At 55.3% G+C, this 16,270-nt stretch overlaps 1 protein-coding gene across 1 annotated transcript; it reads right to left on the bottom strand.

Moving 5' to 3' along the window:
• Window positions 1–11,905: 11,905 nt before the first annotated feature.
• On the bottom strand, window positions 11,906–15,550 carry LOC132402412 (putative uncharacterized protein ENSP00000383309). The gene is made up of 4 exons (XM_059985270.1): window positions 15,539–15,550; window positions 13,724–14,047; window positions 12,648–13,427; window positions 11,906–12,520 (listed from the first exon to the last, which is right to left on the bottom strand). The coding sequence occupies exons 1-4, from the start codon at window positions 15,548–15,550 to the stop codon at window positions 11,906–11,908; spliced, it is 1,731 nt and encodes a 576-aa protein (XP_059841253.1).
• Between the last annotated feature and the right edge of the window lie 720 nt (window positions 15,551–16,270).

Genomic DNA, 16,270 nt, shown 5'->3' with positions numbered 1-16,270 from the left:
CTCGAACAGTTCTTAAAGCGCTAAATACGAACACAGTTCTTAAAAGTGGTGAATGCAAAAGTCCAAAGGGTTACACAGTCAATTAGGAGAGACTTTCCTGAAGTAACAAATTCCTCGACAACGTGACGTTACTGCTGATCCCAATCGAAATATTTCTTACCCGAAGGACTTATGACGAAGGAAATAAAAACAGTTTAAATAAACTGACTTTTTCCATGGTGTATAATGCTGCACCCAATCCTTTCTGCGCTTACAGCAGGGATTATTTTGGATGCAGGTTACTATCTCTTTGAACGAGGATTCAATAAGATCGATACTGTATTACTGCCGACAACATCAACTTTACTCAATCCTTCGGGTTTTCCGTACTTTGGTAAATTCTTCACTCTCCGACTGGACTAAAACTGGCAGCATTGTGGCGTAACTGCCGGCAATAACCTTTGAGACTTAAGATAGAAAGTAAAACTCCACTTTAAAACAAAACTGCATCATGAGACGAGTATGCAGCATAATGGAGTAACTGAGGAATTAAACCACGAACTAACCTGCATCACAGCAAGGCTTTTCCATTTTATACCTGTTGGAACAGGCAGGAAAATTACATCATGTGACCTCACACTGGCGGGAAATTACATCACCCCACCATCACAAGACCATTACATCATGCTCACCAGATACTCAATCACATCATGGTCATAAGACAGTCGCAAGATACCCACGGGGTATGCAACAATAGACTCTGTGTCCGTCTCCCGAGTAAATATACATGAAAAAAATCCATTTAAGACCTTCCCCATCTCTTCTGGCTCTACACATAGATCACTACTCTGATCTTCCAGAGGACCAACTTTGTCCCTTGCTATCCTTTTGTTCTTAATATATCTGTAGAAGCCCTTCAGAATCTCCTCAGCTTGTGTGAAAGAGCAACCTCATGTCTTCTTAAGTGTTCATTTGCATTTCTTATACTCCTCAAGTACCTCATTTGTTCCTGCCTGCCTACGCCTGCTAGGCACTTCCTTCTCTTTCTTACCAGAACCTCAATGTCTCTCAAAAGCAAAGGTCCCCTCAACCTGTTATCCTTGCCTTTTATTCTGACAGGATCATGCAAACTTTGTAGTCTCAAAATTTCACTTTTGTAGTCTTCCCACTTTCCAAGTACACCTTCGCCATAAAACAACCTTTCCTAATCCATACTTTATGATACCATCAAAACTGGTCTTTCTCCAATTCAGAACCAGGACCAGACCCGTCCATTTCCATAGTTACCTTGAAACAAATGGATGTAAAGTGTTCCCCTACACAAGTTTCTGTCACCTGCCCTGTCTCTTGCCCTATTAGGAGATCCAGTATCACACCCTCTCGAGTTGGGACTTCTGTGTACTGGTTTAGGAAACTTTACCGAACACATTTGACAAACTCTTTCCCCGTCCAGCCTTTTTATGGTATGGGATTTCCAGTCAATATGTGGAAGGTTAAAATCACCTACTAACACAACCTTATGTTTCTTGCAACAGTTTGTGATCTCTCTACAAATTCGTTCCTCTAAATCCTGAGGACTTCTGGATGGCCTTTAACATAGCCCTATTAATGAGGTCATACCTTTCTTAATCCTCACTTTTACCCATAAAGCCTCAGTGGACAAGCTTTTTAGCCTGTCCAGACTGAGCACTGCTGTCACATTTTCCTCGACTAGTAATGCCACCTCTCCCATTTTGCCAGATCAAAAGCAAATGGAACACTGGGACATTGAGCTGCCAATCCTGCTCCTCCTGCAACCAAGTCTCACTAATATCATAATTCCACGTGCTGATCCATGCCCAAAGCTCATCCACCTCCCCTACAATGCTCCTCGCATTGAAACACTGTACACACAGCTAAGAACATTAGTCCCACCCGTGCTCAACTTTTTGACTCCAGACTTTGTATGCAGGCTTAGCACCATCTTTCTCCAGAACTACTATCTGTTCTGGCGCTCTAGTTTCCGTCCCCCTGCATATCTAGTTTAAGCCTCCCCTGTGCTGCATTATCAAACCTTCCCGCTAGAATATTAGCCCCTCCTCAGGTGCACATGGTCCCTTCTGTAGAAGTCCCATGTTCCCTGGAAGTGAGCCCAATGATCCAAAAATCTGAAATCCTCCCTCCTGCATCATCTCTTTAGCCATGTGTTAAACTATTTGATCTTCCTATTTCTGGCCTCACTACCATGTGGCATGGGTAGCAAATCTGAGATCACAATCCTGGAGGTCCTGTCTTTAACTTAGCACCTAACTTCCTGAGCTCACTTTGCAGGACCTCATCATCCCTCCTACCCATGTCATTTGTACCTATGTGAACCATGAATTCTTGCTGCTCACCCTCTCACTTAAGAATGCTGTGGACTCGATCTGAGATGTCCCTGACCCTGGCATCCAGGAGGTAACATCTCATCTGGGAATCTTGTTCTCATCCACAAAACCTCCTTTCTGTTCCCCTAATCCCCTATCACCTCTTCTCTTCCCTTTCCTTCTGAACCACAATTCCTCCAACCAGTGACCCTCTGGGATCCTGCAGCCCCTACCAGTCCCTCGAAGACCATGGTTCCACATCACCATGGATTTCATCATGGGCTTGTCATCTTTCACTAGGGCCACAGTGATCGTGACAGTGATGGACCGGTTCTCCAAAGAGGCCCACTTCATTGCCTTCTCTAAGCTTCTGTACACTGCTAAAATGGCGGGCCTGGTTCATAAGAACATACGAAATAGGAGCAGGAGTCGGCCATCTGGCCCGTCGAGCCTGCTCTGTCATTCAATAAGATCATGGCTGATCTGGCCATGGACTCATCTCCACCTACCTGACCTTTCCCCACAACCCTTAATTCCCCTACTATGCAAGAATCTATCCATCCTTGTCTTAAATGTATTTACTGAAGTATCCTCCACTGCTTCATTGGGCAGAGAATTCCACAGATTCACCACTCTCTGAGAAAAGAAGTTCCTCCTCATCTCCATCCTAAATTTACTCCCCCAAATCATGAGTCTATATCCCATAGTTCTAGTCTCAACTACCAGTAGAAACAACTTTCCTGCCTCTATCTTATCTATCCCTTTCATAATTTTATATGTTTGTATAAGATCTCCTCTCATCCAGTTCACTTCCACAGCTTCCCTCAGGACATTGTGTGGGTCCATGGCGTACAATTTATCTACCGCTTCCGGCAAGCTTTCTGCTCCTCCTGCATCTCAGTGTGTTTATCTTCTGGCTATCATCCACAGACCAACGATCAGTGAGTAAGTTTCTGCGATGCTTTACCCTTCGACGTGGTGGCTGTATCTGCCATAGGCTGCGCCGTCCCACGGTCTACACTCCTCCTATGTCACCCGTTGAAGTGCTTCATGGCTACCAGCCCCCGTTGTTCCCTTCCCCGTAGAGGAGCCAACGATAGAGGTCCTGCCTGCCAAGGCAGAAAGCTTGAAAAAGGTGATTCTAGCTGCCACCAGGCTGACCGCTGCCAACGCCCAGCCAGACTACTCTGCCCTTACTTGGCAGGTATGATGTTGTGGGCACCACTGAACAATGGCTGCAAGAAGATTTTAGCTGGGAGCCTAATGTCACAGTGTATCAAAAGGACAGGCAGGAAAGCAAAGGGTGCTCTGTTGGTAAAAAATGAAATCAAATGATTTAAAGGAGTGACAGAGGGTCAGAGGTGTTGAATCATTGTGGATGGAGCTAAGGGTCTGCAAGGGTAAGAAGACCCTAATGGGAGTTCTATACAGACCCCTGAAGTATAGTAAGGATGGAGCCTTCAAATTACAACGGGAGATGGAAAACATATGCTAAAAAGGCAATGTTGCAATAGTCAGGGGGATTTCAATATTCAGGTAGATTGGGAACATCAGGTTGGTGCTAGATTCCAGGAGGGGAATTTTCTAGAGTGCCCATGATGGATTTTTAGAACACCTCATGGTTGAGCCCACGAGAGGATCAGCTATTCTGGATTGGGTGTTGAGCAATAAACTAGAATTGATTAGAGAGCTTAAGGTAACAGAACCCTTGGGGCAAGTGATCATAATATGATTGAATTCACCCTAAAATTTGAGATGCTAAAGTCAGATGTATCATTATTACAGCGGTGTAAAGGGAATTAAAGAGGCACGAGAGAGAGGAGTTGGCCAGAATTGATTGGAAAAGAACACTGGCAGGGATGACAGAGCAGAAATTGCTGGACTTTCTGGAAGCACTTTGCAAGGCATAGGATATAAACATCCCAAAGAGGAAGAAATATTCTAAAGGAAAGATGATACAACCGTGGCTAGTGAAAAGTCAAAGCCAGCATAAAAGCCAAAGATGGCATATAACAGAGCAAAAATTAGTGGGAAGTTAGAGGATTGGAAAGCTTTTAAAAACCAACGGAAGGCAACTTAAAAAAATAATTAAGAAGGTAAAGCTGGAATACAAAAGTAAGCCAGCCAATAATATTAAAGAGGATGCCAAGAGCTTCCACATAAGGTGTAAAAAAAGAGGTGAGAGTGGATAACGGATCACTGGAAAGCAATGCTGGAGACGTAGTACTGGGGGACAAGGAAATGGCAAACGAACTGAAAAAGTATTTTGCTTCATTCTTCACCATGAAAGGCACAAACAGTATGGTGGAAGTTCCAGGTGTCAGCCATCATGAAGTGTGTGAAGTTACCATAACCAGAGAGAAGGTTCTTGGGAAACTGAAAGGTCAAAGGTAGATAAGTCACCTGAACCAGATGCTGTGCACATCAGTGTTCTGAAAGAAGTGGCTGAAGAGACAGTGAATGCATTAGTAATGATCTTTCAAGAATCATTAGATTCTGGAATGGTTCTGGAAGACTGGGAAATTGTAAATGTCACTCCACTCTTCAAGAAGGGAGGGAAGCAGAAGAAATGAAACTATAGGTCAGTTAGTCTGACCTTAGTGGTTGGGAAGATGTTGGAGCCCATTATTAAGGATAAGGTCTCAGGGTACTTGGAGGCACATGATAAAATAGGCTGAAGTCAGCATGGTTTCCTCAAGGGAAAATCTTGCCAGGGAAATCGTTGGAATTCTTTGCAGAAATAACAAGCAGGATAGATAAAGGAGAATCCGTTGATGTTGTGCACTTGGGTGTTTGGAAGGCCTTTGGCGAGGTGCCACACGTGTGGCTGCTTAACAAACCACAAGCTCATGATATTACAGAAAAGATTCTAGCATGGATGAGCCAGTGGCTGGATGGCTGGAGTCAAAGAGTGGGAATAAAGGGAACTTTTTCTGGCTGGCTGCCGGTGACTAGTGGTGTTCAATAGGGGTCTGTGTTGGGATCAATTTTTTTTGTTCTATGTCAATGACTTGTGTGATGGAATTGATGGATTTGTTGCAAAGTTTGTAGACGATATGAAGATAGGTGGAGGGGCAGGTAGTTTTGAGGAAGTAGAGAGGCTACAGAAGGTGCTTGGACTGATTGGGAGAATGCGCAAAGAAATTGCAGCTGGAATACAGTTATGGGGAGTGTGTGGTCATGCACTTTGGTTGAAGAAATTAAAGGGTTGATTATTTTTTAAATAGAAAGAAAATACAAAAAACTGAAGTACAAAGGGACATGGGACAGGATGCCCTAGAGGTTAATTTACATGTTGAGTCTGGGGTGAGGAAGGCAAATACAATGTTTGCATTCACTTCAAGAGGACTAGAATATAAAAGCAAGGATGTAACATAGAGGCTTTATAAAGCATGGTGAGGCCTCACTTGGAGAGTCATGAACAGTTTGGGGAAGGACATCTTAGTAGAAAGGATGTACTGAAACTGGAGAGAGCTCAAAGGAGGTTCACGAAAATGATTCCAGGTTTGAACGGCTTGTCATATGAAGAATGTTTGATGGCTCTGGGCCTGTACTCACTGGAATTCGGAAGAGTGGTGGAAGGTGGTCCAGTGTAAACAGTATGCTGGTTCATAGATTTGCGTCGTCAAGGACCGGGTGCCTGGTTGACTGGGTAGGGTAGAACATAGAGGAGAGATCTTGAGTACCCATTCTGTTAGATCTGAGATCCATTGCTCAACAAAGAATTTCACTGGGCCCATCTGAATCATCCTAGCTGATTGGGGGCCGGCCATAAGGTGAGAGTCCTGTTGGACCTGCAAATGCAAGTTCCTCCCAGTCCCCACACAGCTCACTGGCATCAATTGCCACTCATGAAACCAGCCAGCCTTAACCAGTTGCTGTTCCTCTTCAGTCATCTTGTTGCCTGTTGTATTTAGTATCTGTTCTCTTTTGTTTTGTGGCCCCTAGTGGCTTGTTATTTTGCAGTTTACTATTAAAGTTATCACCCTCCGTTAAATCATCTCTGCTGCTTTGCTTTTGGGTCAAACCTCCTCTACATTTTTGTGATTCACTATCTATCACAGCCAGCACTGACCTTTCCAAAACAACACTGGTCACGGACCTCCAGTCGAAGTAACAGCCCTGCACCTTTACTGTCTGTTTTCTATAGAGTCAGAGAACTGCAGAACACAAACAGGCCCTTCTGCCCATCAGGCCTGTGCCAGACTGTAAAACTGGTTAGACCCATTGACCCACATCTGGACCATAGTCCTCCAAAATCACTGCAAACTTCACATAAATGCTGCAACCACCACTTCCTCTGGCAGCTCGTTCCACACTCTCAGCAACCTCTGACCGAGAAAGATCCCCCTGGGGATTTCCTTAAATATTTCACCTTTCACCCATATCTTATTCCAGTCTCGCCCAACCTTCATGGAAAAAGCCTGCTTGCATTTGCCCTCTCTATATCACTCATAATCTTGTACTTCCTGTGCGCTAGGGAATAAAGTTCGAACCTATGCAACCTTTCCTCTTGAATCACATCTTCAAGACCCGACCACGTCCGTGTCAACTTTCTCTGCACTGTTTCAACCTTATTGATATTTTTCCAGAACTGTACACAATACTCCATATTAGGCCTCACACATATCTTATCTTATACAATTTCAGCAGAACACCTCATATATTGATTTATAAAGGCCAATGTGCCAAAAGCTCTCTTTATGACCCCATTTACCTGTGACACCATTTCCAAGGAGTTATCAATCTGTATTCCCAGATTCCCTTGTTCTACAGCACACCTCAGTGCCCTGCCATTCATTATATAGGTCCTACCCTGGCTGGTCCTCCCAAAGTACAACTCCTCACACATCTCTGCATTAAATTCCATCTATCTTTTTTTTCAGCCCATTTTTCCAGATCCCACTGCAAGCTTTCTATGAACCAGCCAATTTTAAATCCCGTCTACCAAGTCATTGAAACCCACATGTCTACTCATCAGGAAGAGCCTACCGTGAGGGACCTTGCTGAAGAACTCCTCGGGAAGAGTCGACCGAGAGGGACCTTGCTGAAGGACTCCTCGGGAAGAGCCGACCGCGAGGGACCTCGCTGAGGGACTCCTTGGGAAGAGCCGGCCGGGCCGCGAGGGACCTTGCTGAGGGACTCCTCGGGAAGAGCCGGCCGGGCCGTGAGGGACCTCGCTGAGGGACTCCTCGGGAAGAGCCGATCACGAGGAACCTCGCTGAGGGACTCCTCGGGAAGAGCCGGCCGGGCCGCGAGGGACCTTGCTGAGGGACTCCTCGGGAAGAGTCGACCGCGAGGGACCTCGCTGAGGGACTCCTCGGGAAGAGCCGGCCGGGCCGCGAGGGACCTTGCTGAGGGACTACTCGGGAAGAGCCGGCCGGGCCGTGAGGGACCTTGCTGAGGGACTCCTCGGGAAGAGCCGACCGCGAGGGACCTCGCTGAGGGACTCCTCGGGAAGAGCCGGCCACGAGGGACCTCGCTGAGGGACTCCTCGGGAAGAGCCGACCGCGAGGGACCTCGCTGAGGGACTCCTCGGGAAGAGCCGGCCGGGCCGCGAGGGACCTTGCTGAGGGACTCCTCGGGAAGAGTCGACCGCGAGGGACCTCGCTGAGGGACTCCTCGGGAAGAGCCGGCCGAGCCGCGAGGGACCTCGCTGAGGGACTAATAAGGAAGAGCCTACCGTGAGGGACCTTGCTGAAGGACTCCTCAGGAAGAGTCGACCGCGAGGGACCTCGCTGAGGGACTCCTCGGGAAGAGCCGGCCGGGCCGCGAGGGACCTTGCTGAGGGACTCCTCGGGAAGAGCCGGCCGGGCCGTGAGGGACCTCGCTGAGGGACTCCTCGGGAAGAGCCGACCACAAGGGACCTCGCTGAGGGACTCCTCGGGAAGAGCCGGCCGGGCCGCGAGGGACCTTGCTGAGGGACTCCTCGGGAAGAGTCGACCGCGAGGGACCTCGCTGAGGGACTCCTCGGGAAGAGCCGACCACGAGGGACCTCGCTGAGGGACTCCTCGGGAAGAGCCGGCCGGGCCGCGAGGGACCTTGCTGAGGGACTCCTCGGGAAGAGTCGACCGCGAGGGACCTCGCTGAGGGACTCCTCGGGAAGAGTCGACCGCGAGGGACCTCGCTGAGGGACTCCTCGGGAAGAGCCGGCCGGGCCGCGAGGGACCTTGCTGAGGGACTCCTCGGGAAGAGCCGGCCGGGCCACGAGGGACCTCGCTGAGGGACTAATCAGGAAGAGCCTACCGTGAGGGACCTTGCTGAAGGACTCCTCGGGAAGAGCCGACCGCGAGGGACCTCGCTGAGGGACTCCTTGGGAAGAGCCGGCCGGGCCGCGAGGGACCTTGCTGAGGGACTCCTCGGGAAGAGCCGGCCGGGCCGTGAGGGACCTCGCTGAGGGACTCCTCGGGAAGAGCCGGCCGTGAGGGACCTCGCTGAGGGACTCCTCGGGAAGAGCCGGCCGCGAGGGACCTCGCTGAGGGACTCCTCGGGAAGAGCCGACCACGAGGGACCTCGCTGAGGGACTCCTCGGGAAGAGCCGGCCGGGCCGCGAGGGACCTCGCTGAGGGACTCATCAGGAAGAGCCGGCCGGGCCGCGAGGGACCTTGCTGAGGGACTCCTCGGGAAGAGTCGACCGCGAGGGACCTCGCTGAGGGACTCCTCGGGAAGAGTCGACCGCGAGGGACCTCGCTGAGGGACTCCTCGGGAAGAGCCGGCCGGGCCGCGAGGGACCTTGCTGAGGGACTCCTCGGGAAGAGCCGGCCGGGCCGCGAGGGACCTCGCTGAGGGACTCCTCGGGAAGAGCCGGCCGCGAGGGACCTCGCTGAGGGACTCCTCGGGAAGAGCCGGCCGCGAGGGATCTCGCTGAGGGACTCCTCGGGAAGAGCCTCCCGTGAGGGACCTTGCTGAGGGACTCCTCGGGAAGAGCCGGCCGCGAGGGACCTTGCTGAGGGACTCCTCGGGAAGAGCCGGCCGCGAGGGACCTTGCTGAGGGACTCCTCGGGAAGAGCCTCCCGTGAGGGACCTTGCTGAGGGACTCCTCGGGAAGAGCCGGCCGCGAGGGACCTCGCTGAGGGACTCCTCGGGAAGAGCCGGCCGGGCCGCGAGGGACCTCGCTGAGGGACTCCTCGGGAAGAGCCGACCGCGAGGAACCTCGCTGAGGGACTCCTCTGGAAGAGCCGGCCGGGCCGCGAGGGACCTCGCTGAGGGACTCCTCGGGAAGAGCCGACCGCGAGGGACCTCGCTGAGGGACTCCTCGGGAAGAGCTGACCGCGAGGGACCTCGCTGAGGGACTCCTCGGGAAGAGCCGGCCGGGCCGCGAGGGACCTCGCTGAGGGACTCCTCGGGAAGAGCCTACCGCGAGGGACCTTGCTGAGGGACTCCTCGGGAAGAGCCTCCCGTGAGGGACCTTGCTGAGGGACTCCTCGGGAAGAGCCGGCCGGGCCGCGAGGGACCTCGCTGAGGGACTCCTCGGGAAGAGCCTACCGCGAGGGACCTTGCTGAGGGACTCCTCGGGAAGAGCCTACCGCGAGGGACCTTGCTGAGGGACTCCTCGGGAAGAGCCGACCGCGTGGGACCTTGCTGACGGACTCCTCGGGAAGAGCCTACCGCGAGGGACCTTGCTGAGGGACTCCTCGGGAAGAGCCTACCGCGAGGGACCTCGCTGAGGGACTCCTCTGGAAGAGCCGGCCGTGAGGGATCTCGCTGAGGGACTCCTCGGGAAGAGCCGGCCGGGCCGCGAGGGACCTCGCTGAGGGACTCCTCGGGAAGAGCCTACCGCGAGGGACCTTGCTGAGGGACTCCTCGGGAAGAGCCTACCGCGAGGGACCTCGCTGAGGGACTCCTCGGGAAGAGCCGCCCGTGAGGGACCTCGCTGAGGGACTCCTCGGGAAGAGCCGGCCGTGAGGGACCTTGCTGAGGGACTCCTCGGGAAGAGCCTACCGTGAGGGACCTCGCTGAGGGACTCCTCGGGAAGAGCCGGCCGGGCCGCGAGGGACCTTGCTGAGGGACTCCTCGGGAAGAGTCGACCGCGAGGGACCTCGCTGAGGGACTCCTCGGGAAGAGCCTACCGTGAGGGACCTCGCTGAGGGACTCCTCGGGAAGAGCCGGCCGGGCCGCGAGGGACCTTGCTGAGGGACTCCTCGGGAAGAGTCGACCGCGAGGGACCTCGCTGAGGGACTCCTCGGGAAGAGCCTACCGCGAGGGACCTCGCTGAGGGACTCCTCGGGAACAGTCGACCGCGAGGGACCTCGCTGAGGGACTCCTCGGGAAGAGCCTACCGCGAGGGACCTCGCTGAGGGACTCCTCGGGAACAGTCGACCACGAGGGACCTCGCTGAGGGACTCCTTGGGAAGAGCCGGCCGGACCGCGAGGGACCTCGCTGAGGGACTCCTTGGGAAGAGCCGGCCGGGCCGCGAGGGACCTCGCTGAGGGACTCCTCGGGAAGAGCCGGCCGGGCCGCGAGGGACCTCGCTGAGGGACTCCTTGGGAAGAGCCGGCCGGACCGCGAGGGACCTCGCTGAGGGACTCCTCGGGAAGAGCCGGCCGGGCCGCGAGGGACCTCGCTGAGGGACTCCTCGGGAAGAGTCGACCGCGAGGGACCTCGCTGAGGGACTCCTCGGGAAGAGCCTACCGCGAGGGACCTCGCTGTGGGACTCCTCGGGAAGAGCCGACCGTGAGGGACCTCGCTGAGGGACTCCTCGGGAAGAGCCTACCGCGAGGGACCTCGCTGAGGGACTCCTCGGGAAGAGCCTACCGCGAGGGACCTCGCTGAGGGACTCCTCGGGAAGAGCCTACCGCGAGGGACCTTGCTGAGGGACTCCTCGGGAAGAGCCTACCGCGAGGGACCTCGCTGAGGGACTCCTCGGGAATAGTCGACCACGAGGGACCTCGCTGAGGGACTCCTCGGGAATAGTCGACCACGAGGGACCTCGCTGAGGGACTCCTCGGGAAGAGCCGCCCGTGAGGGATCTCGCTGAGGGACTCCTCGGGAAGAGCCGGCCGCGAGGGAACTTGCTGAGGGACTCCTCGGGAAGAGCCGGCCGTGAGGGACCTCGCTGAGGGACTCCTCGGGAAGAGCTTACCGCGAGGGACCTCGCTGAGGGACTCCTCGGGAAGAGCCGACCGTGAGGGACCTCGCTGAGGGACTCCTCTGGAAGAGCCTACCGCGAGGGACCTTGCTGAGGGACTCCTCGGGAAGAGCCGACCGCGAGGGACCTTGCTGAGGGACTCCTCGGGAAGAGCCTACCGCGAGGGACCTCGCTGAGGGACTCCTCGGGAAGAGCCTACCGCGAGGGACCTCGCTGAGGGACTCCTCTGGAAGAGCCTACCGCGAGGGACCTCGCTGAGGGACTCCTCGGGAAGAGCCGGCCGGGCCGCGAGGGACCTCGCTGAGGGACTCCTCGGGAACAGTCGACCACGAGGGACCTCGCTGAGGGACTCCTCGGGAAGAGCCGGCCGGGCCGCGAGGGACCTTGCTGAGGGACTCCTCGGGAAGAGCCTACCGCGAGGGACCTCGCTGATGGACTCATCAGGAAGAGCCGGCCGCGAGGGACCTCGCTGAGGGACTCCTCGGGAAGAGCCTACCGCGAGGGACCTCGCTGAGGGACTCCTCGGGAAGAGCCGGCCGTGAGGGACCTCGCTGAGGGACTCATCAGGAAGAGCCGGCCGCGAGGGACCTCGCTGAGGGACTCCTCGGGAAGAGCCGACCGCGAGGGACCTTGCTGAGGGACTCCTCGGGAAGAGCCGGCCGTGAGGGACCTCGCTGAGAGACTCATCAGGAAGAGCCTACCGCGAGGGACCTCGCTGAGGGACTCCTCGGGAAGAGCCGACCGCGAGGGACCTTGCTGAGGGACTCCTCGGGAAGAGCCTACCGCGAGGGACCTCGCTGAGGGACTTCTCGGGAAGAGCCTACCGCGAGGGACTTCGCTGAGGGACTCCTCGGGAAGAGCCGGCCGTGAGGGACCTTGCTGAGGGACTCCTCGGGAAGAGCCGGCCGTGAGGGACCTCGCTGTGGGGCTCCTCGGGAAGAGCTTACCGCGAGGGACCTCGCTGAGGGACTCCTCGGGAAGAGCCGACCGTGAGGGACCTCGCTGAGGGACTCCTCTGGAAGAGCCTACCGCGAGGGACCTTGCTGAGGGACTCCTCGGGAAGAGCCGACCGCGAGGGACCTTGCTGAGGGACTCCTCGGGAAGAGCCTACCGCGAGGGACCTTGCTGAGGGACTCCTCGGGAAGAGCCGAACGCGAGGGACCTTGCTGACGGACTCCTCGGGAAGAGCCTACCGCGAGGGACCTCGCTGAGGGACTCCTCGGGAAGAGCCTACCGCGAGGGACCTCGCTGAGGGACTCCTCTGGAAGAGCCTACCGCGAGGGACCTCGCTGAGGGACTCCTCGGGAAGAGCCGGCCGGGCCGCGAGGGACCTCGCTGAGGGACTCATCAGGAAGAGCCTACCGCGAGGGACCTCGCTGAGGGACTCCTCGGGAAGAGCCGACCGCGAGGGACCTTGCTGAGGGACTCCTCGGGAAGAGCCGGCCGCGAGGGACCTCGCTGAGGGACTCCTCGGGAAGAGCCTACCGCGAGGGACCTCGCTGAGGGACTCCTCGGGAAGAGCCGGCCGCGAGGGACCTCGCTGAGGGACTCCTCGGGAAGAGCCTACCGCGAGGGACTTCGCTGAGGGACTCCTCGGGAAGAGCCGGCCGTGAGGGACCTCGCTGAGGGACTCCTCGGGAAGAGCCGACCGCGAGGGACCTCGCTGAGGGACTCCTCGGGAAGAGCCTACCGCGAGGGACCTTGCTGAGGGACTCCTCGGGAAGAGCCTACCGCGAGGGACCTCGCTGAGGGACTCCTCGGGAAGAGCCGACCGCGAGGGACCTCGCTGAGGGACTCCTCGGGAAGAGCCTACCGCGAGGGACCTTGCTGAGGGACTCCTCGGGAAGAGCCTACCGTGAGGGACCTTGCTGAGGGACTCCTCGGGAAGAGCCGGCCGTGAGGGACCTCGCTGAGGGACTCCTCTGGAAGAGCCTACCGCGAGGGACCTTGCTGAGGGACTCCTCGGGAAGAGCCGACCGCGAGGGACCTTGCTGAGGGACTCCTCGGGAAGAGCCTACCGCGAGGGACCTTGCTGAGGGACTCCTCGGGAAGAGCCGACCGCGAGGGACCTTGCTGAGGGACCCCTCGGGAAGAGCCTACCGCGAGGGACCTCGCTGAGGGACTCCTCTGGAAGAGCCGGCCGTGAGGGATCTCGCTGAGGGACTCCTCGGGTAGAGCCGACCGGGCCGCGAGGGACCTCGCTGAGGGACTCCTCGGGAAGAGCCTACCGCGAGGGACCTCGCTGAGGGACTCCTCGTGAAGAGCCTACCGCGAGGGACCTTGCTGAGGGACTCCTCGGGAAGAGCCTACCGCGAGGGACCTCGCTGAGGGACTCCTCAGGAACAGTCGACCACGAGGGACCTCGCTGAGGGACTCCTCGGGAAGAGCCGGCCGCGAGGGATCTCGCTGAGGGACTCCTCGGGAAGAGCCGGCCGCGAGGGACCTTGCTGAGGGACTCCTCGGGAAGAGCCTACCGCGTGGGACCTCGCTGAGGGACTCCTCGGGAAGAGCCTCCCGCGAGGGACCTCGCTGAGGGACTCCTCGGGAAGAGCCTCCCGCGAGGGATCTCGCTGAGGGACTCCTCGGGAAGAGCCGGCCGCGAGGGACCTTGCTGAGGGACTCCTCGGGAAGAGCCTACCGTGAGGGACCTTGCTGAGGGACTCCTCGGGAAGAGCCTCCCGTGAGGGACCTCGCCGAAGGCTCTGCTAAAGTTCATAACCACAAAAGATTCTGCAGATGCTAGAAATCCAGAATAATAATGCTGGAGGAACTCTGCAGGTCAAGCAGCATCTATGGAGAGGAATAAAACGTCAGTCTTTCAGGCTGAGACCCATCACCAGGACTGAATGGGAAGGTGGGAGTCCCCTCCCTCTGTCATTGGTGTTGCTCTCACTCACATCTCCTCTATTTCCCAAATATCCACCCTCACCCCATCTTCCCGCCACCTAATAGTGGTAGAGTTCCTCGTCCTTACCTGCCACCCGATGAGCCTCCATATCCAGCACATCACTCTCCCTATTTGTCAATGGGTTTCGATCCCCAAACACATCTTTCCTCTGCCCTTCACTCTCCGCGGAGATCGATCCCTTTGTCCATTCGTCCCTCCCCACTGACCTCACTCATGGCAGTTATCCCTGCAAGTGGAACGAGTGTTACATCAGGCATTCTCGCCCTCCATCACTATTCAGGGCCTAAACAGCCGTTCCAGGTGAGGCAACAGCTCACTTGCAAGTCTGCCTTGGTCACCTACTGGACTTGGTGTCCTCATCGACTCACATCAGTGAGACCTGAGCTCAAGCACTTCCACTCCATCTGCGAAAGGGAGGCAAACCATTTTAATTTCAATCTCCATTCCCATTCAGATATGTCGCTCCCTGGCCTCCTCCTGAGGGCATGGACATTGATTTTACCAACTTCTGATGACTTCTCCCCTCTTTCCCCTTGTCTCCTTTGCTATTCCCCATACAGGCTCCCCTCTACCCTCTTCTCCTGTCTGTCACTTCCCCCTGATGCCCCTCATCCTTCCCTTTCTCCCATGGTCCACTCTCCTCTCCTATCAGGCCCCTTCTTCTTCAGCCCTTTACCTCTTCCACCTGTCACCTCCCAGCTTCTCGCTTCATCCTCCCTACCCCATCCACTTACCTGGTCTTACCTATCGCCTTCCAGCTTGTACTCCTCCCTCACCCTCTTATCCTGGCTACTTCCTCCTACCTATCTAGTTCTGATGAAGGGTCTCAGCCCAAAATGTTGACTCTTTACTCCTCTCTTTAGATGCTGCCTGACCTGCTGAGTTCCTCCAGAATTTTGTGTGCCTTAAATACATAGGTACCATACTTAAATGATGTATTTAAAACGGTGATTGAGGGGGCAGCTTGCATGGAGCAGGAACTTGGAACTTTAGCAGGCAGTGATGGGCCAAGGAAGGGTGTAGCATTTTGGCATTGGGCCTTTGTGAAGGAGCTTCTTGGCCTCTGGCATGTACGACAGGGTGTGGTCACAGCACGAAGTCCCAGTGTTGAGCATGGTCTACCAGGTCCGAGTGAATCATCTGTTCAAAGGAGCCCATACGTTGATTGGGCTAAGTCACCAGTAACAGAAATGGGCAATAAACTATTACTCACCTACCTTAATGGTCATGCAACGTGTATTATCAAAGGGGCAGAATCAGGTGACCCTTGAACGTTAAGAGTGCTTGTTGATGGCATAGAAAACAAGGGTGGGGCAGCCTGTCAGATGGGGTGTTTGGGATGGAAAACTACAGCAACTATTCCAGGTTTTATTGAGTACGAAGGTTTGAGCTTTGGGCCAACGTTGCATGCAGTTTGCTGCTAGCCTGTAAGGCGTCGCCACGGTCACTGGGCATATCCCAGCGGTCCAGAGGGGGGATGATAACGGGCCGTCAGTGGAAAGGCCAAGAGAATCTGGACCAGCGGTAGAGGAGGGAGCGTGTGACTGAGGAGGTGCTCGGCTTTCAACTCCCCACCTAGATAAACTAAGTTATATCAAACCTTTGTCAGTCAGGAAGTGAGAGCACACAGGCCTGATGTGGCTGGACCAGTTTCATGCTGACTTCAGCATGTGTGACAGTGAGGGCCGTTATTGCTGAGAAGGGCTGGTGAGACTCTGCCTTGTTAGAGATGCTCCACGCATGAAATGTCAGTGAAGTGAACATCAAGCACTTATTAGTCCATTCCTGGACGATCTACGGGTAGACTAGGAGTGTTCTGTTTACTCAGGAGCCCCAAACATGATCATTCGCACCATCCCACCTTGACAAAAGGACGCTGAATTGGAACGTCCTCTGAGAACTTCTGGATGTTGGGAAACAACCTATCTGAGAACATCAAGAAAGAGCAG

Source organism: Hypanus sabinus, chromosome 12 (genome assembly GCF_030144855.1).
Source record: "Hypanus sabinus isolate sHypSab1 chromosome 12, sHypSab1.hap1, whole genome shotgun sequence".
NCBI classification, from domain to species: Eukaryota; Metazoa; Chordata; class Chondrichthyes; order Myliobatiformes; family Dasyatidae; genus Hypanus; species Hypanus sabinus.
This window is presented reverse-complemented; position numbering and strand designations above follow the sequence as displayed.

Excerpts from the sequence above, each read along its gene's own strand:
- LOC132402412 (XM_059985270.1), bottom strand. Across the intron at positions 13,428-13,723 it reads CCTCAGCGAGGTCCCTCGCG|GCTCTTCCCGAGGAGTCCCT; the intron begins GTAGGCTCTTCC and ends CCCTCGCGGTAG. Across the intron at positions 12,521-12,647 it reads CCTCAGCGAGGTCCCTCGCG|GCTCTTCCCGAGGAGTCCCT; the intron begins GTAGGCTCTTCC and ends CCCTCGCGGTAG.